This window comes from Tremella mesenterica (genome assembly GCF_000271645.1).
Source record: "Tremella mesenterica DSM 1558 unplaced genomic scaffold TREMEscaffold_3, whole genome shotgun sequence".
NCBI lineage: Eukaryota > Fungi > Basidiomycota > Tremellomycetes > Tremellales > Tremellaceae > Tremella > Tremella mesenterica.
The window spans coordinates 736,504-761,950 of NW_006711227.1; the positions used below are offsets into that span (position 1 = coordinate 736,504).

A 25,447-nucleotide genomic window follows, 5' to 3' on the forward strand; every position below is an offset into this window, starting at 1 on the left:
ATGGCAGGTATCCATGACGTATTCCATGTCTCCTTGCTCCGTCCTTATCATCCTCCAGTATTCCCTGGTCAGCAAGCTGAACCACCTGGCCCAGTAGAGGTAGATAATGTAGGGGAATCGTGGGAGGTAAAAGACATTGTAGACTCTAGAGTAAATAAGAGATCAGGAAAGTTAGAGTACTTGGTGGAGTGGTTAGGTTACGAAGGAACAGACGACTCAGTATCATGGGAACCAGTGGAGAACGTCGATGGAGCTGACGACATATTGGCGAAGTTCCACGAACTTCACCCTACTAAGCCGAAGGAAGGGCGACTGCGAAGGGCTAGGAGATAGAACGTACTGCATACAACATAGGATTACAGCTACGTACCGCTCACTTGTCCTTACTCTTACCCTTACCTTTTCCTTTTCCTTTCTCCTTCGATCTACTCGGTCCCGCGGGATTGGTGTGGAGGCTACCGATGACCGAAGGTAGATCGAGAGTCTCAGACGGGAACGCAGTAGAGAGAGAAGCATTCCATGCCCGATTCATAGCCCCGAAGAAGTCACCGAAGTCCTGGACATCTCGAGCAGCTTGCATGCTCGGAGTCCTCCACAGAGAACGTATGGTCCGTAGACACTCGAAGGGAAGACTGAGGAGGTCGAGAGCAGTCTGGGCGGAAGCTGGGACACGAGAACTACTACGGCGACCTAACCAGTCAAGGGACGGTGGTGGCTCATACGCCATAGGAGTGACTAGGAAGGGGGTGTCGAACAGTCTTCGGCGAACATCGGCTATCTCAGTAAGGCTTCGGCGAGAGACGTCCGCTAACCTCGTCCTTGCTCCGTCGTCCAGAGCCCCAGTGTTGACTACATCTACTAACGCCGCAGTGAGATTGTTTAAAGCGTTAGCTTGACGAGAAGAGAAGTCAAGCAGGAGAGATGTATCCATTTCGGGCGGCCTCGAGCTGAGTAGTGAGACCGAGGACGAGAGAACGATAAGTGGTGAATTCCTTTTCGTCCTCAGGAATACGGACGTCCAGGGAGATACGAGGGTGGACGAATCTACTCGGTCCCGCGGGATTGGTGTGGAGGCTACCGATGACCGAAGGTAGATCGAGAGTCTCAGACGGGAACGCAGTAGAGAGAGAAGCATTCCATGCCCGATTCATAGCCCCGAAGAAGTCACCGAAGTCCTGGACATCTCGAGCAGCTTGCATGCTCGGAGTCCTCCACAGAGAACGTATGGTCCGTAGACACTCGAAGGGAAGACTGAGGAGGTCGAGAGCAGTCTGGGCGGAAGCTGGGACACGAGAACTACTACGGCGACCTAACCAGTCAAGGGACGGTGGTGGCTCATACGCCATAGGAGTGACTAGGAAGGGGGTGTCGAACAGTCTTCGGCGAACATCGGCTATCTCAGTAAGGCTTCGGCGAGAGACGTCCGCTAACCTCGTCCTTGCTCCGTCGTCCAGAGCCCCAGTGTTGACTACATCTACTAACGCCGCAGTGAGATTGTTTAAAGCGTTAGCTTGACGAGAAGAGAAGTCAAGCAGGAGAGATGTATCATTTCGGGCGGCCTCGAGCTGAGTAGTGAGACCGAGGACGAGAGAACGATAAGTGGTGAATTCCTTTTCGTCCTCAGGAATACGGACGTCCAGGGAGATACGAGGGTGGACGAGGGACAACCGGGGAGCAGAGGGACCAACACGCTGAGTATCTTCACCTTCCACATCACCATCATTGAAGGCAACCTCCTTCTCTTTAGATTTCCCTTTTGATTTCTTTAAAGAAGACTTCGGTGTCTTCTGGGAAGCAGAGGGAGGGGTGACGGGAGGGGCCGCCGAAGTGGCCGGAGGAACAGAAGGACGCCGACTTCGGGTGCTGTGAGCCGGAGGAGAAGCTACCACTGGAGAGGACGGACGTGGCGCCGAAGGACGAGAGGCCGAAGGACGGGAGGCCGAAGGAGCAGAGGCCGAAGGACGGCGAGAAGACGAAGGAGGAACAGCCGGGAGACGTGATGGGCCGGCCACAGGAGCGAAGGGCGACGGCGACGGAGGCGACGGGCGGAGGTCCGGCAAAGTACGGCGAACCGACCGGAGAGACGAAGGAGGTACCCGCGACCGGGGGACAGACGCTGGAGTCTGAGGAGGGGGGAAAGGCGAAGAGTCGGAGGGACGGGGGGGGATGTCCCGAGCAGAGGAGACGGGACAGAAGGAGCAGGGACCAGATGTGCATGAAGCACAACGGAGGGCCTTGTTGTGTGGCCGGACTGCCTTGAGGCAGGGCCAGTTCGGACGATTATACGTGATGATCTCACGTCTACCTATTAGCAAGGAGAACTTAGGCGAAGTACGAATAGGGGAACTCACCTGCAACGATCGCACGCCTCATCGACACCAACCGCAACCCAACGACCAGGCTCAGACTCCAACTTCTTCCACAAATACTCTTCTTCACGCAATGACCTCTTCGCCCGTTTGGGCGAAGGCTCCCCTCGGGGAGAAGAGGGGGGAGCAGCAGCGGCGGCGGCGGCGGCAACAGGAGCGGCGGCGGCGACAGCGGGACGGGGAACGACGGCGGGACGAGCAGCGGCAACAGGGCGGCGAGCAGCAGCAGAGGCAGCGGCGGCGATGGCGTTGGCGGGGGGGAGAACCCCGGAAGAAGAAGAAGAAGAAGAGGAAGAGGAGGAGAGGGCACGAGGTCGTTTCTGGCCCACGATTTGGGCAGGGGGGGAAACGCGAACGACTATGAGTCAGCAGTGCCTTAGGAAGCTGAAGAACAGATAAACGAGGCCAAGTTCGGCGAAGGTGTAGGAGGATGTGCGAAGAACTCACACTCGGGACTATCACCATCGTTGTCCTCTACACTAACCGCCACCATATCATCATCCGAGTGTTCCTCTAACTCGGTCTCACCCTCGGACACGATTCTATCATCCTCATCATCATCATCACCCCCATTTCCTTCGGAGTCTGACTGATCGTCCGACTCTGAACCACTGAGCGGCTCCTGGTCGGAGGAGGACGGGGATTCTCCACGACGAAAGGCGGGCGTCATGCGGCGAGGGGTGGCGGCAGGAGGAGAAGCCGAGCGGGAACCAGCAGGAGGAGAAGCGGAGCGAGAACCGGCAGGAGGGGAAGCAGAGCGAGAACCGGCAGGAGGGGAAGCAGAGCGAGAACCAGGAGGAGGAGAAGCAGAGGGAGAACCAGCGGGAGGACCGGCGGGAGGAGAAGCGGAGCGAGGAGGCGGGACATCGCCAGACGGCTCCCCCAAAGAGAGGGCGCCGAGGCCGAGGGAGGAGACTTGGCGAGATCTGTCGCCTAAGGAAACTGAACATCAGCCAAGCCCGGCGAAGTAAGGTAAGTGTCGAGGAATAACTCACGAGCAGACGACACCATACCACCAAAGTTCCTCATGGCGGTGAAAGGGTTAGAGGTGGGAGTAGGAGGGGCCATGACGTTAAAAATACTTAAAGAAATAAAAGATGATACGTCGAGGTAACAAATCCGTTTTCTAAGTGCGAGAGATAGAAAGTTTTGAAAACAGATGGGGAAGAGAGAGAAGGACGATGAACTGCTCAGTATTTAGTATAACTCGAGTTACCCCTCCGTCGTCAACATGCGGCATCCTTCGCGTTTCATCAACAAAAGGCAACACAGGGACGATCAAAATTCCCACGCTATAGTGTCTCATCTCAATATAAACAAGGGTTACTTCGACAAACAACGGTGTTGTTCGGCTACCGTCTGGGAAACGTGTCTCACCTACAAAAGACACAGGGGCTCTTACGGCAGACCTCGACGAAGTTAGGGGAGTCTCACTCTCGGGTTTCAAAGTGGAAGGAGGCTCAACTACGAAGTACGGCGCGGGGAGCAGAAGGACGAGGGATAGAATTGGAGGAAGATAGGATGGAGGTACTGCGCTGCTAAGTTTTCTTCCCACAGTACGGGTGTAATCGCTCACGAGGACGTTTGCGGCTAAAGAAGGGGGCGACTGTCACGAACTACGTCGTGACACCTCGATTATTCCACCAACAACGACCCTCCTTTGACCATCAAAACCCCATCACGACTCAAACCTCTTTACTCTACACGTAACTCAGGACCTCTGAGACCAAGGACGGCAAAGTTAGATGAAGTTAGGGTAAATAGGGACAATGGGAGCAGAAGTGCGGCGAAGTTAGGCGGAGTTAGGCTAGGTAGGGACAATGGGAGCAGAAGTGCGGCGATATTAGGCGGAGTTAGTCGAAGGAGGAGGAGGATGGCCGGGGTTCGGGGAAGTTGGACGAAGTGCGTTGAAGTACGTCAAAGCGCGGGAGGGTTGGATGAACGTCTAGGAGGGATAGGTCATATTAGCTGAGAAGATCGCTGAAGTTCTTCAGCGATCCTTGATTGTTGTCAGTAGTGAAAGACCGATAGAGATAGCTATAAATCAAGATACATCGCCATCAGTAGAACAAAACCCTAGTTAGAGTAACTACGCCGAAGTACGCCGTAGTTACACCCCTTTCGACGTCTGCGCCCTCCTGGTTGGGTGAGACATCGACTCAGAGCGTGAAGTTAGCCGGGGTTCGTCGACCGTCGGTCTATTAAGAAATAGTTGTTCGACGGCCCTGACACTTTCCTTTTCTTTTGGAGTTTTTACTACGACACGTATCGACAATGACGTTCCGTCTTGTTCAATTGTTTTCTTGTGTGTCATCACGGTTGAGTGTGTTGTTGTTTCGTCTTCCGTTGGACTATGATTTTCTTCCACCTTTGCGTGTGGACAATCATGACGATAATGACCTTCTTCTCCACAGTTCCAACATCCTTTACGTTGTTTCTTATGTTTACGCCACATCTTATTCTTTGTCCCCATTACCACGAGAACTGTTCCGTATGTCACTACTGCAGCCGTGCCGCTTTCCGTGACTACTTTCTCTGGTCTAATCCCAATATTTTCTGCGTGTCTCCAATGTGCTGTTCCACCCACTGATTTTGTGAAGATGTCTGCTTCTTGGAGCTCTGTCTCCACATATTCCAACTTGATCTTTTCTTGTTCGACGTTGTCACGAGACCAACTAACCAGCATTGGGACGATATAACAGTGCCCTTCAGAGGCAGCGGTCTAAACCACTGTGCTAAAAGGCCTATTAACCGGTGGTTAATCGTAACCGCCGGTCGCTGGTTAAATACCCAACCCATCCAACTCTAACCAAACTGACTTGTCACTTCGTGACATTATGCCTTCCCTTTCAGCCCCATCTGGGGCCCCAACAGGGATGGGCACGATAGGCCGAAAACTTACTCCAACTCTCGGGAGGTTTTCCAAGTAGGTCTGGGTTACCCCAGCTCTGTCTGGGAGTCGAACCCAGGACCCTACCCGTAACCGCCGGTTAATCTGTCACGAGACCAACTAACCAGCATTGGGACGATATAACAGTGCCCTTCAGAGGCAGCGGTCTAAACCACTGTGCTAAAAGGCCTATTAACCGGTGGTTAATCGTAACCGCCGGTCGCTGGTTAAATACCCAACCCATCCAACTCTAACCAAACTGACTTGTCACTTCGTGACAGACGTGATCACGGATGAAATGATATCGGAGATCTATATGTTTACTGCTTTTATGATGACCGGGATTGTTTGAGAGAGCTATTGCCGACTGATTGTTGCAATGAATAAGAACAGGAAGGAATGTTTCTGTCTTGATTCCAAACTCGTTGAGAATACTGAGAACCCATGTTACGTCTTTGATTGTTTCTGTCAGAGCCATATACTCTGATTCGGTCGTAGACAATGCTACACCTTTTTGTTTCACCGTTCCCCAACTGACTGTTGATCCGTGATATTTGACAACATATCCGCTTGTTGATTTACGATCGTCTAAGTCTCCAGCCCAGTCGGCATCACTCCATGCTTCCAATAACTTTGTCCCCCCTTTCCCACCTAATACTAATCTGTGGGTACGTGTACCTCTACGATACTTGAGGACATGGATTCCAGCATCCCACGCTGCTTCAGTGGGATCTGCACAATAGCGACTGAGTACGCCAGCTGCATAAGCAAGGTCGGGTCGTGTGGTTATAGCTGTCCACATCAAACTTCCAACTAGTTGTTGATAACGTGTAATACCTTCCTTGCAGGCTAGACCATTTGCTTGAAGCTTTGTTTTTGAATCAAAAGGAGTGATAACAGGTCGTACGTTGGTAAGACCATACTTTTCTAGTAGCGTATCAATATAAGCTGTCTGCGTAAGACATATTGTACGTTCTGAACGGTTTCTTGTAATCTTCAATCCTAACATGAATTGAGGTTCTCCAGCGTCGGTCATCTCCCACCTTTGAGAGAGTTCTTCTTTGATAAGATTGACCGTGTTGATATCTTCAGCTGCAATGAGGAGATCATCAACATACGCAATAATATATGCTTTCTTCTTTCCTGTGAAGCGGTACACACCCCAATCTTGAGCTGTACGACGGAATCCAAGCGTCTGAAGATGTTCATCCAATGCTTCCCACCATGTCCGTCCTGCTTGCTTCAAACCATATAATGCCTTGTGTAGTTTGACGCTATCACAACCTTTCTTCAATTTATATCCTGGCGGGCTTTGCATGAAGATTGGTTTATCGAGTTTACCATTTAAGAAAGCTGATACAACGTCCATTTGACCTAGTTCTAAATCTTCTTGAGCAACAAGAGTGAGGAATATACGAAGAGAAGTGAGTCGAGCAACAGGGGAATAGGTTTCATCAAAGTCTTGACCAGGGATCTGAGAATATCCCTTCGCAACAACACGAGCTTTGTACTTGAGAATGGCACCATGTTGATCACGCTTGGTCTTGAATACCCACTTGCTTCCAACAAGAGTTCTCTCTGCTGGAGCAACCGTGTCCTCCCACGTCTCCGCTTTCTGAATGCTTCCTAATTCTAGATCCATAGCCTTTTTCCATTCCTTAGCTAATGGAGAGCGTATAGCTTCCTCATATGTCTTTGGGTCATTATCTAAGATACTTCCTTGTACTGTCAACACCCATCCCTCTTCTTGCTCGTCACTACTAATGAGCTGAGGTCCTTCAAGAAGTAGAATTCTTGGTTTTCTTTGACGTGTTGATCTACGTGGTTCAATTGCTTGTTGTACAGGCAATTCTTGTTCTTCTGTTTCTCCTGTTGCATCCTCGCTTGGATCTACAGGCTGTTGAGGTTCTTCAACTACAGATTGTTCTTTTTCTTGTACGTCTTCAACTGGAGTAAGTTCTGACGGGATAGGAGTAGTGGAACGGACTGGAGGTGTTGTTGATTCTGGGGTGAGAGGAGGAGTACGAGTTGTTGTTGTTTCAGGAGGGGGAATGTCGTCCTCAGCCTCCTCTGGCTGACCTATTGCCTGCCTCTCCGTACCACCGTCCTTCTCTACATCACTTCCAGCATCCTTTTCCACGTCTACCACATTCTCCAACTGTGATCCCCCCTGCCTTGGGAAGACCACGTCTCTAGTATTTGTGAAACTGTCCGTGACAGGATTCCACACAATATATCCAGCTGACGTAAATGGGAGACCTACAAGTCTACCTTTCCAAGCTTTTGGAAGAGTCAACTCTGCCTTTCCTCCACGTACTTGAGATGGAATATGGACATAGACATTGGAACCAAATGGGTGGAGATCTGCAAGGTTGGGTTTACGTCTGAAGAATTGTTCATAGACAGTAACACCGTCTTCTCTAACCCTGCACCTATTTAGCATACCACTCGCATGAAAGAGTGCGTACTGCCAAAACTTCATTCCTAGTCCACTTTGACGTAGGAGTGCTCCAACCATCTCCTTTAGAGTACGGTTCATTCTTTCTGCAACTCCATTGAGTTGAGGTGTATACGGTGTGGTTACTTGATGGATGATTCCATTATCTCCAATGAATCTATCCCAAACTCCACCTGAAAATTCTAAACCGCCGTCGGTACGTATGATCTTGACTTTTGCTTCGGCAATGTTTTCTAATCTCTTGACGGCGAGTATCATACATTGTGTCGCTTCTCCCTTGTTCTGGAGAGCCATACAGACGACTAGTTTTGTGAAGTCATCCACTATACTGAGATAGTACTTTGATCCTTGATATGATAATTGGAGCGGACCAGCGAGATCACAATGAAGGATTTCAAGAGGTTTTGTTGCACGAACAGGAACATCGGTAAATGATAGACGGGTTGATTTGCTGATAATACAGACGTCACATTGATCTCCTGTAAATGGTGGTTCTGTTGGTTCAATCTTGAGTAGATTTGCTTTTTCGAGCTTCTTCATTGACGTAACTCCAACATGTCCCAACGACTCGTGCCAATCCTTCAATGTCTTGCTTGGTATAGGGATTTCACCAGATGACGCTAGTGCAGAGCCCTCTTCTACTTTATGGCGTGGTAGATGTACCACCCACAAACTTCCCATACGCTTCATCTTAAACACCTGTCCATGACCCTTGATTTCTCCTCCAGAAGGCATAAAACTAACAGTCCATCCTTTATTCATAATGACATTTGGTGATAAGAGGTTTATCTTTCCACCGGGAACATAATGGACGTCACTAATTTTGAAGACCTTGCCGGAAGGGGTTATGCTGAGGACAGTGCCGGAATGTTTAGCGGTGAGAGTTCCATTTTCAGATACTCCGTTTAGGATCATAGGGATTGTGAGAGGAAGGATATCAGAGAGGAGGGATTTGTCGTATGTGAGGTGATGAGTGGCGCCGGTGTCAACCACCCAGGTTGACTCGTTGTGTTTTTCATCGTACTGCTGAAGCAGTTGCTGTCACGAACTACGTCGTGACACCTCGATTACTCCACCAACAATGACCCTCCTTTGGCCATCAAAACCCCATCACGCCTTAACCTCTTTACTCTACACGTAACTCAGGACTTCTGACACCAAGTACGGCGAAGTTAGACGGAGTTAGGCTAAGTAAGGACAATGGGAGCAGAAGTGCGGCGATGTTAGGCGGAGTTAGGCTAAGTAGGAACAATGGGAGCAGAAGTGCGGCGATGTTAGGCGGAGTTAGGCTAAGTAGGGACAATGGGAGCAGAAGTGCGGCGATGTTAGGCGGAGTTAGGCTAAGTAGGGACAATGGGAGCAGAAGTGCGGCGATGTTAGGCGGAGTTAGTCGAAGGAGGAAGAGGATGGCCGAGGGCTCGGGGAAGTTGGACGAAGTGCGTTGAAGTACGTCAAAGCGCGAGAGGGTTGGATGAACGTCTAGGAGGAGTAGATAATATTAGCTGAGAAGATCGCTGAAGTTCTTCAGCGATCCTTGATTGTTGTCAGTAGTAAAAGACAAATAGAGATAGCTATACATCGGGATACATCGCCATCAATAGAACAAAGCCTTAGTTAGAGTAACTACGCCGAAGTACGCCGTAGTTACACTCCTTTCGATGTCTGCGCCCTCCTGGTTGGGTGAGACATCGACTCAGAAGCGTGAAGTTAGCCGAGGTTCGTCGACCGTCGGTCTATTAGGAAGAAGTTGCTCGACGGCCGTGACAGTTGCCACCCTTCATACTGTCATACATCACCTACTTGCCACCTAAGATAGTCTTTTCCCGTGTTCCCACACTTGAAACACATCTGGAACACTTCCCCTGACCCCCTTTGGCTTAGGTTTATTGTTCTTGATCTCCATCAACAATCCCTATTGTCATCTCTTACACTCCCACACTTGAAACACCTACCCCTGAACCCCTGTGCTCTTAATCTATTGTTCCCCTTTGTGTTCACATGCTTGACACACTTACCCCTGGACTCCTGTGTCCTCTGCTAATTGTTCCTTGTCGCACCCATGAACCTGTAACAGTTACCCCTGGACCCCTGGGTCCTTTGCCTATTGTTCTTAGTTTCACATGTCAGGATTGCCAATTCTCTTGATGAGAATTGCAAATATGTTTAGCAGTTCTTCCGTAGCTTATTGTTGTAGTTTTGCAGTTCAGCCTGTTTTGCTGTGGATATAAACCCCCTCCAAACAGGTTGTTCCCCACCTATGAATCTCATGTTGAATCTCATTCTCAACTTGTCAGTCCAGTCAGATCCAGCCTGACATCTTGCAGTTCCCTCAGTTCCCTCAGTTCCCTCAGTCCCTTGTCAACCTCTGTATACTCCTCAAGCTCTACGAGCCCGAGACAAGTATTGGGTTACAGCCCCATCTCAGTCACCTTGCTTACCCTTTGGGGATAAGACCCCGCCCGTGACACATACGTAGCCATTGCCATTGGTACTCCCTTCTCTCCCTTCTTCTCACGGGCTGTGTCACGAACTACGTCGCGACACCTCGATTACTCCACCAACAATGACCCTCCTTTGGCCATCAAAACCCCATCACGCCTTAACCTCTTTACTCTACACGTAACTCAGGACTTCTGACACCAAGTACGGCGAAGTTAGACGGAGTTAGGCTAAGTAGGAACAATGGGAGCAGAAGTACGGCGAAGTTAGACGGAGTTAGGCTAAGTAGGGACAATGGGAGCAGAAGTGCGGCGATGTTAGGCGGAGTTAGTCTAAGTAGGGACAATGGGAGCAGAAGTACGGCGAAGTTAGACGGAGTTAGGCTAAGTAGGGACAATGGGAGCAGAAGTGCGGCGATGTTAGGCGGAGTTAGTCGAAGGAGGAAGAGGATGGCCGAGGGCTCGGGGAAGTTGGACGAAGTGCGTTGAAGTACGTCAAAGCGCGAGAGGGTTGGATGAACGTCTAGGAGGAGTAGATAATATTAGCTGAGAAGATCGCTGAAGTTCTTCAGCGATCCTTGATTGTTGTCAGTAGTGAAAGACATAGAGATAGCTATATACAATCGAGATACATCGCCATCAGTAGAACAAAACCTCAGTTAAAGTAACTACGCCGAAGTACGCCGTAGTTACACTCCTTTCGACGTCTGCGCCCTCCTAGTTGGGTGAGACATCGACTTAGAAGCGTCAAGTTAGCCGAGGTTCGTCGACCGTCGGTCTACTAGAAGATAGTTGTTCGACAGCCGTGACAGTATCAAGGATCGCTCTTACCGACGACCCGTGCGAACCTCGGAGAAGTACGAAGATATTATGGAACCAGAAAGGAGAGTTACGCGAGGCATGAGTAGGGATGGAGACAGGATGGAAGAGAACGAGAGGAGAGCATTGGAGGAGCTTAGCAGAGCAATGGGGCAGGACCTTGGAGTGGAGGATAGTGTGGGGGGATCAATTCAAGGAGATGAGTTCGTTCCACCGGTGCCTTCTAACCCTCCTTCTCCTCCGTCTAATGCTCTCCCACCTGCGGGATCCCCACTTGGATCAGACCAAACCCCACGCCCAAGAGAAAACACTGGAAGTACGGCGAACTTGGGAGAAGAAGGAACACAAGGGGTGGTGTTGGCCTTGATGCAGATGGTGGCGAATATGAACAAAGACATGATGGAGGAGAGAAGGCGTAGGGAGGAATGGGAACAGAGAAGAGAAAGGGATACAGTGGGCGGGATTGCAGAAGGGATATCAGAAGGAGTGAGGTACGCCATGGGACGGCAAACTTCGGCGACCCCAAGCGTAGTGGGCGAACAACGGAAGGGGATAAAGCTACCTAACCCAGACCTCTGGAGAGGAGATCGGAACAAGTTAACCGCCTTTCTGTCTGAGTGCGACGTACATTTCGAATTGAACTCTCATCTTTTCCCCGACGACACTAAGAAAGTCTTTTTCATGATCTCTCATCTACGCGAAACACCTCTTCTTGCAGTGCAGCCCGATCTATCCAAAAGACCTCTTCCTGAGTACCTCAAGACTAACTTTGGTGATCCAGACGAAGAAGGAACTGCGGCCCGACAACTTAACGACCTCAAGCAAACCGGGTCTGCTTCGGACTACTTCTCCGCCTTCCAGCGACATGTTGCGATTCTTAAGTGGTCTGATGATGGAAACCTAGTTGACCGAGCCAAGAAAGGACTAAAATCGCACCTCCTAGATGAAATTGCAAGACACGGTAGATCGTTTGGGACTGTGAAAGAGCTATTGGAGTTTGTGATTCCCTTGGACAACCGCCTGTGGAGGAGACAAGTGGAGAAGGAGGCAGAGAGGAAAAGGGAAGGAGGGATAAGGACAACGACAGTGGTGGAAAGTCAGAGGACAGAGAAGAAAGAAGAGAAGAAATGGGAAAAGGGGCAACCTTCGGCGCAGGGTGGTGTCCAGGCGGCTATGATGTCGACGGTGGTAAAGAGTACACCGCCAAACATCGACGAAGTTCGCCGAAGATGGCCTAGGCCGAGCTCCGATCTGAGGGAGACAAGGAGGAAGGAGGGGAAGTGTACCGAGTGTGGTGAAGCAGGACATTGGCTGAAGGAATGCCCTGTAAGGGAGGCTAAGGTTAAGGTTGGACTGTTGCCTCCATGGGGGGGGAAGTTCGGAGAACGTGGTGGAGGATCGGGAGGGAACGCAGTACCTCTCGGACAGAGGAGGAACTTGAATGCGGTTGGAGGAGAAGTAGATTTGGAAGAGGACCAGGGAAAAGAAGAGGACCTGTCGCAGTAGGCGAGGCTCGGCGGGTCCGCCATATTCTCTCGGCCACCATTCCCAAACCCATAAAAGAAACACAGCTGATGGAGCCAGAGGATTGTGAATACAAAAATACACCACTCAGTACCCCTTGTTCATGCAATGTCGATAATCATCTCCTCATCCCTTCCGTTTCCAGAGATCAACCTAAATCGGACATTTTCATTAATGGAATAAAGCTAACTACGCTCTGGGACACTGGAGCTACTTGTTCATATATAAGCCCTAGGGCGGCAGCGAAGATAGGTGTAGACAAGAGGCGATATCAGGTGAGCGTACCCGTTCACATGTTCGACGGCTCGGTGAGTGTCGCTGGACCCATCACCGAGTTTGTCGAAGTCGGATTTAGTTTGACGAAGGACGCCGAAGTGCGATCTGTTTGTCTCGATGTAACAACGCTCTGCGACGCAGATGTTGTGATAGGGTGGGATTGGATGAGGAAGGAAGGGGTTGTCCTTGATGGAAGAGACAACTCGGTGAAATTTCCCATTCCAACCCCACCAAGTGCGGCGAAGTTAGCGGCCATAGGGCTGCCGACTCCGACGGACGCGATAGACCTCCGCGGCGAAGATGAGCTTGAAGAGCTGAGCCCGGAGGAACAAGACGAGTTGTTCCAGGTAGTTCCTGAACAATACCACCAGTACATTGACGTTTTTAATCCGAAGAAGGGAGGAGAGACCCTTCCCCCTTCAAGGTCCTACGATTTGAAGTTTGAGCTTAAGGAGGGGGCGAACCTTAAGGTCGCCTCCCTCTATGCTCAAGGAGAAGATCAGAGACGCGCGCTGAGAGACATACTAGATCGCGAAATCGCCGCTGGCCGAATTCGGGCAAGTAACTCGCCATACGGCTCACCAATGTTTATGATACCGAAGAAAGCCGAAGGACAATGGCGAATGGTCATCGACTATCGAAAACTGAACGAAGCGACCATACCAGATGCCTACCCTCTCCCTCTAATAGGTCAAATTACTGAGGAACTTGGAAAAGCAAGGTATTTCAGCAAACTAGATCTAATTGGAGCATACCAATTGTTGAGGGTGACAGAGGGACATGAACACCTGACGGCGTTCAGGACACAGTATGGTATGTTTGAATCTCTGGTTGTTCGTGATGGGCTGCGAAACGCCCCCGCGGTCTTCCAACACTTCCTAAATGAGGTGTTTAGAGAGCTACTAGGGAATGGAGTCGTGGTCTACATTGACGATATCCTCATTTATGGGAATACGTTGGAGGAATTACGAGGAACTACGGCGAAGGTCTTTGAGGTACTGCGGAAGGCGAGCCTGTACGTGAAAGCTAGTAAGTGCGAGTTCGAAAGAGATTCGGTGGTGTTTCTGGGTTTCGTGGTATCCTCTAAAGGTGTATCGGTGAACCCAGAATACATTGATGCCATCACTTCCTTCCCACGTCCTAAGAATCTACGAGAGTCAAGGGGATTCATTGGAGTTGTAAGCTACTACAGGCGCTTTGTCCCCAACTTCTCGAAGATTGCTAGACCTATCAATGACTTGACAAGGAAGGAGGTACCATTTGTATGGGGAGTCGAACAGGAGTCAGCCTTCAAAGAGTTGAAGGCTAGGATGTGTACTGCGCCGGTGTTAGCCCATTTTGACCCTACATTGAAGACGATATTACAGACAGATGCGTCGTTCTTCGGCTGGGGGTTCATAATTTCGCAGATCAACACGGCTGGTCAAGAACACCCGGTAGCTATTGAGTCTGGTGCTTTCAACACAGCTCAACTGAATTATACGGTAGGAGAAAAGGAGTTCCTCGCTGTAGTGGAGGGTTTCAGAAGAAGGAGACACTTATTATTGCAGGTAGAAACCACAGTACTTACCGACCATCTAAACCTTACCTACTGGATGGAACCGAAACAACTCAGTCCTCGGCAAGGTAGGTGGGTAGAGGAGCTAGCTAACTTCAGGTTTAAAATGGTTTATCGGCCAGGAACCCAGGCAAGTCTTCCAGATGGATTATCTAGACGGGCGGACTATCATTCCGGGAAAGGAAGTACCATGGTACAAGAGAGCAACCTTATCCAAGGTCTGCCGAAGTTCGACGAAGTTGACGCCACCACGTCGGAGTTGCGTCACCTCCTTCGAGCATTGCAAGGGACAAGGGAGGTAAAGGAAAATGATCTTGTGGACCCTATGGATCTAGTACTTGGAGTTCAGGAGGACGAAGACATAGAAGGGGTCAGAGAAGAATTATTAGGAGTCGTTTGCGCTGAGTGTTCTCATCCTACGTGTAACGATAACGTGCAGGAACCAGGATCAATCACCGAACTACGCCGTAGTTCGCGGTCTCCTCTAATCCTTCGTGGGGGGTGGAACTCAAGAGGTTTCCTCACATTCGACGATCGCATTTATGTGCCGAACTACGCCGATGCTCGGCTGAAGATCATGAAGATGCGACATGACTCAGCCTTGGCCGGTCATCCAGGTTCGGCGAAGACCCTTGAACTAGTCCTGAGGGATTATGTCTGGGTTGGAGTAAGGAAGGAGGTCGAAGATTATGTTGCTGGATGCGCGGTATGTCAGAGAGCGAAGACTAACAGGCAGAAACCTCATGGGGAGCTTAAACCACTGGAGGTAGCTACGAAACCTTGGTCTAGCATCTCGATGGATTTTATCGAGGAGCTGCCAAATTCCCATGGATATAATTCCATCCTGGTAGTGGTGGATCGGTTGACCAAATGGGCCATTTTTATCCCGACTACGACGAAGTTAACCGCAGCCGGCCTATCAGAGTTGATATTGGACTATGTGGTGGCCCAGCATGGGTTGCCAGAGAATATAGTATCGGACAGGGGATCGAAGTTTACCTCCAAGTTCTGGAAGAATTTGACCGATAGTCTCGGAATAAGACTACATCTCTCTACTGCATATCATCCACAGACTGACGGACAGACCGAACGAACCAACCAGTCTTTGGAACTGTATCTTCGAATCTTCACCTCCTATCAGCAGAACGACTGGTCAAAGCTACTCGCTCGAGCTAGCTTTGCTCACAACAACACCCAGCACTCTGCGATAAACAAAACCCCATTCTATGCGAACTATGGATATCACCCTCGTTGGGCTGAAGAGATAAAGGCTAGCGAGGTCGAAGTGCCCGCTGCTACGGTGGTGGTAAAAGACTTGACTGAAATACACAAAGATTGTATCGAAGGAATTGAGAAAGCTAATGAGAAGTACGCCGAAGGATACAATAGGAAACACCGGACTACGCCGAACTTCGCGGAAGGAGACCTAGTGATGCTGTCGTTAGAGAATATTAAGACGAAGAGACCAATGAAGAAGTTAGATGTTAAGCAAAGTGGGCCGTACAAGGTAGTACGGCAGGTAGGTTCTCATGCTTGTAAATTGGAATTACCAGGAACGATGGCAGGTATCCATGATGTATTCCATGTCTCCTTGCTCCGTCCTTATCACCCTCCAATATTTCCTGGTCAGCAAGCTGAACCACCTGGCCCAGTAGAGGTAGATAATGTAGGGGAATCGTGGGAGGTAAAAGACATTGTAGACTCTAGAGTAAATAAGAGATCAGGAAAGTTAGAGTACTTGGTGGAGTGGTTAGGTTACGAAGGAACAGACGACTCAGTATCATGGGAACCAGTGGAGAACGTCGATGGAGCTGACGACATATTGGCGAAGTTCCACGAACTTCACCCTACTAAGCCGAAGGAAGGGCGACTGCGAAGGGCTAGGAGATAGAACGTACTGCATACAACATAGGATTACAGCTACGTACCGCTCACTTGTCCTTACTCTTACCCTTACCTTTTCCTTTTCCTTTCTCCTTCGATCTACTCGGTCCCGCGGGATTGGTGTGGAGGCTACCGATGACCGAAGGTAGATCGAGAGTCTCAGACGGGAACGCAGTAGAGAGAGAAGCATTCCATGCCCGATTCATAGCCCCAAAGAAGTCACCGAAGTCCTGGACATCTCGAGCAGCTTGCATGCTCGGGGTCCTCCACAGAGAACGTATGGTCCGTAGACACTCGAAGGGAAGACTGAGGAGGTCGAGAGCAGTCTGGGCGGAAGCTGGGACACGAGAACTACTACGACGACCTAACCAGTCAAGGGACGGTGGTGGCTCATACGCCATAGGAGTGACTAGGAAGGGGGTGTCGAACAGTCTTCGGCGAACATCGGCTATCTCAGTAAGGCTTCGGCGAGAGACGTCCGCTAACCTTGTCCTTGCTTCGTCGTCCAGAGCCCCAGTGTTGACTACATCTACTAACGCCGCAGTGAGATTGTTTAAAGCGTTAGCTTGACGAGAAGAGAAGTCAAGCAGGAGAGATGTATCATTTCGGGCGGCCTCAAGCTGAGTAGTGAGACCGAGGACGAGAGAACGATAAGTGGCGAATTCCTTTTCGTCCTCAGGAATACGGACGTCCAGGGAGATACGAGGGTGGACGAGGGACAACCGGGGAGCAGAGGGACCAGCACGCTGAGTATCTTCATTTTCCACATCGCCATCATTGAAGGCAACCTCCTTCTCTTTAGATTTCCCTTTTGATTTCTTTAAAGAAGACTTCGGTGTCTTCTGGGAAGCAGAGGGAGGGGTGACGGGAGGGGCCGCCGAAGTGGCCAGAGGAACAGAAGGACGCCGACTTCGGGTGCTGTGAGCCGGAGGAGAAGCTACCACTGGAGAGGACGGATGTGGCGCCGAAGGACGAGAGGCCGAAGGACGGGAGGCCGAAGGAGCAGAGGCCGAAGGACGGCGAGAAGACGAAGGAGGAACAGCCGGGAGACGTGATGGGCCGGCCACAGGGGCGAAGGGCGACGGCGACGGAGGCGACGGGCGGAGGTCCGGCGAAGTACGGCGAACCGACCGGAGAGACGAAGGAGGTACCCGCGACCGGGGGACAGACGCTGGAGTCTGGGGAGGGGGGAGAGGAGAAGCGTCGAAGGGACGGGGCGGGATGTCCCGGGCAGAGGAAACGGGACAGAAGGAGCAGGGGCCAGACGTGCATGAAGCACAACGGAGGGCCTTGTTGTGTGGCCTGACTGCCTTGAGGCAGGGCCAGTTTGGACGATTATACGTGATAATCTCACGTCTACTAATTAGCAGGAGTAACTTCGGCGTAGTACGAATAGGTGGACTCACCGGCAACGATCACACGCTTCGTCAACACCAACCGCGATCCAACGACCAGGCTCGGACTTCATCTTCTCCCACAAGTACTCTTCTTCCCGCAGTGATCTCTTCACCCGTTTGGGCGAAGGCTCCCCTCTGGGAGAAGGGGGGGGAGCAGCGACGGGGGCGGCGGCAGCAGGACCGGCGGCGGCGGCGGCGGCGGCAGCAGCGGCAGCAGCGGCGGCAGCGGCGATGGCGTTGGGGGGGGGGAGAACCCCGGAAGAGGAAGAAGAAGAGGAAGAAGAAGAAGAGGAAGAAGAAGAAGAGGAGAGGGAACGGCGTCGTTTCTGGCCCACAATTTGAGCAGGGGGAGGGGCAGGAGCGGCTGCGAGTTAGCAATGTCTTGAAGAGCTAAAGAACAGATAAACAAGGCCAAGTTCGGCGAAGGTGTGAGAGGTTGGACGAAGAACTCACGCTCAGGACTATCTACGTTGTTGTCCTCTACACTAACCGCCACCATATCATCATCCGAGTGTTCCTCTAACTCGGTTTCACCCTCCGACACGATTCTATCATCCTCATCACTATAATCACCCCCTTTTCCTTCGAAGTCTGACTGATCGTCCGACTCCGAACCACTGAGCGACTCCTGGTCGGAGGAGGACGGAGACTCACCAGGACGAAAGGCGGGCGTCCTGCGGCGAGGACTGGCGGCAGGAGGGGAAGCAGAGCGAGGACCAGGAGGAGGAGAAGCAGAGGGAGAACCAGCGGGAGGACCGGCGGGAGGAGAAGCGGAGCGAGGAGGCGGGACATCGCCAGACGGCTCCCCCAAAGAGAGGGTGCCGAGGCCGAGGGAGGAGACTTGGCGAGATCTGTCGCCGAAGGAAACTGAACATCAGCCAAGTCCGGCGAAGTAAGGTAAGTGTCGAGGAATAACTCACGAGCAGACGACACCATACCACCAAAGTTCCTCATGGCGGCGAAAGGGTTAGAGGTGGGAGTAGGAGGGGCCATGACGTTAAAAATACTTAAAGAAATAAAAGATGATTCAAGGTAACAAATCTGTTTTCTAGGTAAGAGAGATAGAAAGTTTTGAAAGCAGATGGGAAAAAGAGAGAAGCTCGACGAACTGCTCAGTATTTAGTATAATCAAACCTAAACCCTCGTCGTCAACATGCAGCAAACTTCGCGTTTCATCAACAAAAGGCATCGCAGGGACGATCAAAATTCCCACGCTATAGTGTCTCATCTCAATATAAGCGAGGGTTACTTCGACAAACAACGGTGTTGTTCGGCTGCCATTCAGGAAGCGTGTCTCACCTACAAAAGACACAGGGCTTCTTACGGCAAACCTCGACGAAGTTAGGGGAGTCTCATTGTCGGGTTTTGGAGTGAAAGGAGGCCCAACTACGAAGTGCGGCGCAAAGAGCAGAAGGGTGAAGGATGGTCATGGGGAGGGAGAGAATGGGGGTACTACGCTGCTAAGTTCTCTTGACACGACAGAGGTGTAATCGCTCACGAGGACGTTCGCGGCTAAAGAAGGGGGCGACTGTCACGAACTACGTCGCGACACCTCGATTACTCCACCAACAATGACCCTCCTTTGGCCATCAAAACCCCATCACGCCTTAACCTCTTTACTCTACACGTAACTCAGGACTTCTGACACCAAGTACGGCGAGGTTAGACGGAGTTAGGCTAAGTAGGAACAATGGGAGCAGAAGTACGGCGAAGTTAGACGGAGTTAGGCTAAGTAGGGACAATGGGAGCAGAAGTGCGGCGATGTTAGGCGGAGTTAGTCTAAGTAGGGACAATGGGAGCAGAAGTACGGCGAAGTTAGACGGAGTTAGGCTAAGTAGGGACAATGGGAGCAGAAGTGCGGCGATGTTAGGCGGAGTTAGTCGAAGGAGGAAGAGGATGGCCGAGGGCTCGGGGAAGTTGGACGAAGTGCGTTGAAGTACGTCAAAGCGCGAGAGGGTTGGATGAACGTCTAGGAGGAGTAGATAATATTAGCTGAGAAGATCGCTGAAGTTCTTCAGCGATCCTTGATTGTTGTCAGTAGTGAAAGACATAGAGATAGCTATATACAATCGAGATACATCGCCATCAGTAGAACAAAACCTCAGTTAAAGTAACTACGCCGAAGTACGCCGTAGTTACACTCCTTTCGACGTCTGCGCCCTCCTAGTTGGGTGAGACATCGACTTAGAAGCGTCAAGTTAGCCGAGGTTCGTCGACCGTCGGTCTACTAGAAGATAGTTGTTCGACAGCCGTGACAGGCTGCCGTTGCTGCAGTACCCTTTTCTTTCTTTGACGGTTCAGGACAATCAATCCGCCAGTGGCCAGGTTTGCCACAATTCCAACAACTACCAGGAGCTGTACCTTTTCCCCCATGTTGTTTTTCTTCTTTTGGTGCGCCGTTGTTACGACCACCCCTCCCTCTAAATCCACCTCTACCTCTTCCTCCACCTCGTCCACGCTGAGCTTTTCCTGCATAGAGAATATTTCCATTACTGGCTGCATCCTTTTCTCTTGTTTCTGAGACTTCTCTTGCACGCATTTCTTCTAGGTACATTGCATGTAGAGCGCGGAAGGTTTGTTTGTCGGATGGAAGATTGTGAAAGTCACGACGGATATCTTTGAGTGAATAAGGGAGTGAACCCACAAGTATGTCACAGCGGGCTGTGTCGGTTGCAAACTCTGGGAGACCTGACTTGATCCCACGTTCTACTAGAGTTCCAAAACGACGTAGATGTTCTTGCATGTCACCACCATCTGACAGATAGAACTTGGATAATTCGGTTCGTAGGTCGGTAATGACTGATGCTTGTTTAAACTGGTGTGCGTCACAAATCAGTGACCACGCTTCGGAAGCAAGTTCCATGCCGTTGATTTGCCAATGGAAAGCTTCATCAACTGATCGTAGAAGGAGCGAGAGAGCTTCTTGATTACGCTTTTCCCAAAGCAAGAATTCCCTCCTCCTCTGATCCATACTGATTACTTTGCCCTTCTCATCTACCTCTATCACGTCCTCTTCATCATCTGCCTTCTTGTCCTCCGCTTTCTTATCCTCATCACTTTTGCCACCGTCACCTTCCTTTCCCTTCTCTTCTGCCTCACTTGGGAGAGGGACTTGAGCGGGCTCCACTGCCGGCTCTTTCTTGATGGTGATCTCGGTGCGCCTGATGGATGGATCAACGGGTTTCTTGGACTTGCTGAGCAGGATATCGACATAACCTCCTGCATAGGCAGCGTCAAGGACGGCTTGATGCCAACCAAAGAAATTCTTGCCGTTGAGTACTGGTTTGACAGCACCATTGACGAATTCGAAAGTCTCTTGCTTGGGAGGCATATTGTACTACTTGTAGATGTGTTACTGGTGTAGATGGGGCGGTATACAGTGATTCAGATATTCTGATTCCAAATCTGTTGAAATTCACGATCTAGTATGGATTCATAAGATCATAGAGAACTATCTAGAAGAACTATCTAGATATATATCATCCAGGGGATACGTAGTCCTTAGTCATCTTTCCCACGCTCTAACTCCTTATAACTCCGCAGTGTGGCGGGTCACCATTCAACAGGGCGCATTGACTCAAACTATATGACGTGGGTCTTGACGTAGCGTCATCGAGGCGAGAAACTCTCAAACTTTCATTCAGGCCTTCTAAGTAGATGAATTACAGCCTTCGCTCCGTTATTGACTACTTTGCTCTGCCAATTCAGTCGGGGGGATAGAGGGAAAGTGTCAAAATGAATTATATGGTGGGAAATCCGTGCGGTCAACTTGGTCCAACAACCGCTTTCACACGAATGCTGGGACAAGTACGAGGACAAGGGGGGAGCGGTATTCTCTGCGGTAGTTATAGAGTCATAGAAGAGGTAGATCACTTGAACAGGACGAGCCAAGAGGGGAAGGAAGACGTACATAGCCTGCATTTTCTCCCTGTCCTCCACCTCGCCTTCTACCCGTCCCGTGTCCGTGGCCTTCCCATACATGCAGGACCCCTGTTGTGGGGTAGAACCCTCTAAGAGGGAGTCAAAAGACATCCCCACCAAATTTGATTGGGAAGTAGGGGTATAGAAGCCAAGATGACCTCATCCGGATGAGATATAACCGGTTGAAAGCGGCCGTATCCCCAATGGAGCGTACCCGTCTCGAAGGGGGATGACAACATGACATAAGAGCATAAATAACCATCCCTACTGTTTGAGAAATTACCAATCCGTTTCACAATTATCTGTCTGGGTATAGCTTAGCTAGCAGTCATGTCAACATCGGGGCCAGGTTTTACGAATTCCATCCCTTTTCCAACCCTGCCAGAACCTCAGTCCCCTCCACCTAGTCCCAGCTATGTAGCGAACTCTTTCGTAGATGAGCCTGTACTATCATCATCTCACACGATCAGAGAGTACATGGAGGGATTCTTCGAACGTGATGCGGTGTCCGCTCAGAAAAGGCGACAGGCGCCATTAGGGCTTCCTTCCACTGATCAAATACCGGCGTATACTGCTGGCATGAAGAGGCTACTGGATGCAACTGGGGGCCTGATCGAGCGTTCAAAGTTGGTGGTTGAATGGGTAAAGTCTTCATGGTATGAAGAGCAGCCGCAAAGCTTAGAGCAGGATGTGAGAGAGTATGACGATAGAGTTAGACATCTCACCAAAACCAAGAAAAGTTTCCAAACTTTGATAGAGTTATGTGAGTCCAACTCTCAGGAAATTTGGGGGTTTAACGAGATGGATGAGCTCTGGTCTGCCGAGTGCAGACTGTTTGAAAGTATAGAAGTTCTCACAAAAGTCGTCATCAATCTCTACGAATGTACTGATATCGCCCATCAATTCGCCGAATCCTACGACACTGGCGTAGTCTCCCGTTTCACTTTTGAGACACCTCCGAGGTAGAAGGAGGAAGCGATATGAGAAGCTACGGTATGGCCTTTTTTTTACCATAAAAAGGTTGCTATGAGATCGATTGATAGGTTTGAGATGCAGTGATGATTGAGAGTCTCCTTATACATCTTAGGATTACTCTATCCCATCAACTTACAATGAAGGTGTTGAAGCAGTGCCGAGAATTGAACACGGATGTCAGTTTTTCTTTCTTCGGGTTGATGTGATCAGAAATTGTGAGAGTTGTCCCAGTTGAGGACCGAGAGGTGCAAATACTCTTTTTCTGGAACGCAGCCATCACCGTGACTCACTCACCCCTTAGCCTAGTGTTGTCAAGGGTCCAGACTTCGCTAGACCCCTTTCCCCCTCCTTCCGTACCTCTCCTAGTGTCCGGACATCTCGGGTAGACAAGGTCGCAGGGCTATCCTCCGTGGGAATCACCGCATGGTCGGACTTATCACCCTTTCATGCGTTGTGCACGTCACGTCATGCGGCGTGAGAAGGGGCGTAGTGAGAATTTAGGATTTCTACTTGCTCCACTCTTGCTTATAATCCCCTGCATACCTTTCTCCATCATCTCTTCACTTCCTACTTCTCAGTCGATCATGTCGGACCCTTCTACTTCACCCACTTTATGTTATCACCGAAACCTCTCTATCTTTGATCTGATCAAAAAACCTCTAGGTATGGACGGCGATATCAAGTGGTGGATAGACAAAACCATGAGCCCTCCAAGACTTTTAGCCTCGCGACTAGAACCAAGTACCCAAAGAAGACCATCGATGAAAGCGATAGTGCATCTAATATTAGATGCTTCCGTGGTTTTTCTGGAACGCTCTGATTCTGTTATTTCATGGGTAGATCGTAACTTACCTCCAGCACCACTCTCAAGTATGATGAGTCGTTACCATGCGGCTCTAAGCACTCTCAAGACGACTGATCAGCAGTTGAAAAGTCTCATGGAAAAATCAACGTCGGGCGTTCCGAGTTCGGAAGAAGAAGATCGCCAATCAATAGACTATAGGGACGTACCTATGAATGTCCTGCTGAAGGTGGTGGAAGACTGCGAGATTCCTGGTCAAACACTCGTGGAACTCGTGAAAGTAATTCCAACTACCCAAGCAGAGTTGAAGTATATGGAAAAAACCACCCCTTGCCGCGTGATATGAAGATGGATTCAGAAAAAACAACCGGCCCTGAAGCGTACACGATGAACTTACGAATGTTGAGCTCTGGATTGTCAGATCCATTCTTTGCTTATAGATTCTGACCGTCATCTGATAAAGAGGAACATATCCGTTCAAGAGCTACCGTCTAGATGATGGGGCGAACCTCTCTTCGGTACCTCTAGGCCCGGCCCACTTTTCTTGGAGATGTTGTCATCGTCGTTCCGATTGAACCCCTCAAGCTCTCGGCCGTTAGGACTCATACGAAGCGATGATGATATGATGTGACGTATATGGAGAGGAGTGAGGATTTCAGTGCAAAATAGGTGAAGGTGAAACTATGACACAATGGGAAAAGAGAAATCCTTCCCTTCATCCTGTCCCCAGAGCAAGCTCTGTTCTTGAAATGATGCAGACAAGTACATACTAACCAGCCTCTCGATGCCCGGAGGTCGTTCCCATGACGCAATGACCCGATGACGGAGGATAAGAAGACGGAAAGTGAAATGAGAAAACTATATATGTCTATATGTCCGTGCGGAATTTTCCATCCAACAAGATCAAATTTACCAATTCCTAAACATGTCGGACACACAATACTCCCCTTCACCTCCTCCAGACGAGTCAGAGATGAATCAAGAAGAAATGAGACCATTGTCATCCGTTGAATTCCTACCTCCTCCATGCAACTCAGATATAAATCACGAGGAATTGAGAGAATTTCTCGAAGAACCTTTGAAATTCATCACATTCCTGAAGCCAGTTCCAATCCAGGGATGCAGCCAGCGTAACAGACGACAACGGCAGCGGATCATTGAAAATGCGGCTTTGGAAGTCCTGCAAAGGTGTGACGTCGTAGAGCAAAGCTCCATTCAGCATAGCAGAACTTGTCATTCTTGTACGCACAGGTATCCACCCGGCCTAATTACAACTAGTAGGGAGTATGCTTTGGATCAAATTGACTTTTCATCGAGTGGAGTTTGTCGTGGGGAATCAGGTAATCAGATTTCCACACAAGATACTGCATGTGTCCCCCTGACGAGCAACATTCATCCGGATGGTTATTTGAGTACTATCATCGCCCGACTGAACTTTGTCGTCGAACAGACACTTGGTGGAGCTCGGGCTCGAGGGTTACACATGACACCAACAGAGCTTCAAAACGCATGTTCTCAACAGATTCATGACAATGACGTTTGGAGTGATGAGGAGCCTTTTAAAATCCAGCATCTTGACCTCACAGGCAGTGACTGATCGAAGGACATATACGTACTATCTAGGGAATGTGTCGTGCAAAAAGTCATAGGGCAGGAGAGATCGCGATTCAAATTGAAACGAGGATGTGGAACCACAGGGGAAGGAAGGGAAATTGAACGGGCTCGGTTTGAACGACTATGTTATCACCATCAGGAGACTTTTCTTGCCATGTACTTGTTTTTTAATCTTCCCCTTTATTGTCATACACGTAGTAGAGCAGGTTACATAATCATCTTCAACAAACCGATTCTTGAAATTAGTGATGAGACGAGTCAACATCCGTGCGCCACATTGTCAATCCTTTCAACCAAACTGGAGATCCAGTGATGATGATATACTGTATGTATGACTTGCAGAGTCATTTTTTGACTTGTGAGGAACTTCACTAATGACGTCGACTTCCAACACTCCACGAACGGTTGATCCATGGTTCCATGAGATCGTCGAGCGTGAGACGCACGATGACGCCCTTGGAGCGTCGTGACCGACGACCGGACGGGGCCGTCATCTTATCGGGGTTTTAACAATTGGGTAAG

At 50.1% G+C, this 25,447-nt stretch overlaps 7 protein-coding genes across 7 annotated transcripts; 4 read left to right on the forward strand and 3 right to left on the reverse strand.

Moving 5' to 3' along the window:
• Window positions 1–908: 908 nt before the first annotated feature.
• TREMEDRAFT_61046 (uncharacterized protein) lies at window positions 909–3,437 on the reverse strand (the record flags this gene model as incomplete). The annotated part of the gene is made up of 4 exons (XM_007003424.1): window positions 909–2,301; window positions 2,352–2,727; window positions 2,817–3,311; window positions 3,365–3,437. The coding sequence occupies 4 exons, from the start codon at window positions 3,435–3,437 to the stop codon at window positions 909–911; spliced, it is 2,337 nt and encodes a 778-aa protein (XP_007003486.1).
• A 7,588-nt stretch (window positions 3,438–11,025) lies between these two features.
• Window positions 11,026–12,480, forward strand: TREMEDRAFT_61048 (uncharacterized protein; the record flags this gene model as incomplete). Its single annotated transcript, XM_007003425.1, has 2 exons — window positions 11,026–11,427; window positions 12,076–12,480. The coding sequence occupies 2 exons, from the start codon at window positions 11,026–11,028 to the stop codon at window positions 12,478–12,480; spliced, it is 807 nt and encodes a 268-aa protein (XP_007003487.1).
• Window positions 12,481–16,112: 3,632 nt separating this feature from the next.
• TREMEDRAFT_61050 (uncharacterized protein) lies at window positions 16,113–18,606 on the reverse strand (the record flags this gene model as incomplete). Its single annotated transcript, XM_007003426.1, has 6 exons — window positions 16,113–16,212; window positions 16,268–17,572; window positions 17,623–17,977; window positions 18,067–18,204; window positions 18,268–18,480; window positions 18,534–18,606. The coding sequence occupies 6 exons, from the start codon at window positions 18,604–18,606 to the stop codon at window positions 16,113–16,115; spliced, it is 2,184 nt and encodes a 727-aa protein (XP_007003488.1).
• Window positions 18,607–19,698: 1,092 nt separating this feature from the next.
• On the reverse strand, window positions 19,699–20,944 carry TREMEDRAFT_61051 (uncharacterized protein; the record flags this gene model as incomplete). The annotated part of the gene is made up of 2 exons (XM_007003427.1): window positions 19,699–19,727; window positions 20,020–20,944. 2 exons carry the CDS (start codon window positions 20,942–20,944, stop codon window positions 19,699–19,701), a joined length of 954 nt encoding a protein of 317 aa, XP_007003489.1.
• Window positions 20,945–21,864: 920 nt separating this feature from the next.
• TREMEDRAFT_61052 (uncharacterized protein) lies at window positions 21,865–22,500 on the forward strand (the record flags this gene model as incomplete). Its single annotated transcript, XM_007003428.1, has 1 exon — window positions 21,865–22,500. The coding sequence occupies one exon, from the start codon at window positions 21,865–21,867 to the stop codon at window positions 22,498–22,500; it is 636 nt and encodes a 211-aa protein (XP_007003490.1).
• A 593-nt stretch (window positions 22,501–23,093) lies between these two features.
• Window positions 23,094–23,839, forward strand: TREMEDRAFT_61053 (uncharacterized protein; the record flags this gene model as incomplete). Its single annotated transcript, XM_007003429.1, has 2 exons — window positions 23,094–23,591; window positions 23,807–23,839. The coding sequence occupies 2 exons, from the start codon at window positions 23,094–23,096 to the stop codon at window positions 23,837–23,839; spliced, it is 531 nt and encodes a 176-aa protein (XP_007003491.1).
• A 397-nt stretch (window positions 23,840–24,236) lies between these two features.
• TREMEDRAFT_61054 (uncharacterized protein) lies at window positions 24,237–24,908 on the forward strand (the record flags this gene model as incomplete). The annotated part of the gene is made up of 2 exons (XM_007003430.1): window positions 24,237–24,499; window positions 24,563–24,908. The coding sequence occupies 2 exons, from the start codon at window positions 24,237–24,239 to the stop codon at window positions 24,906–24,908; spliced, it is 609 nt and encodes a 202-aa protein (XP_007003492.1).
• Between the last annotated feature and the right edge of the window lie 539 nt (window positions 24,909–25,447).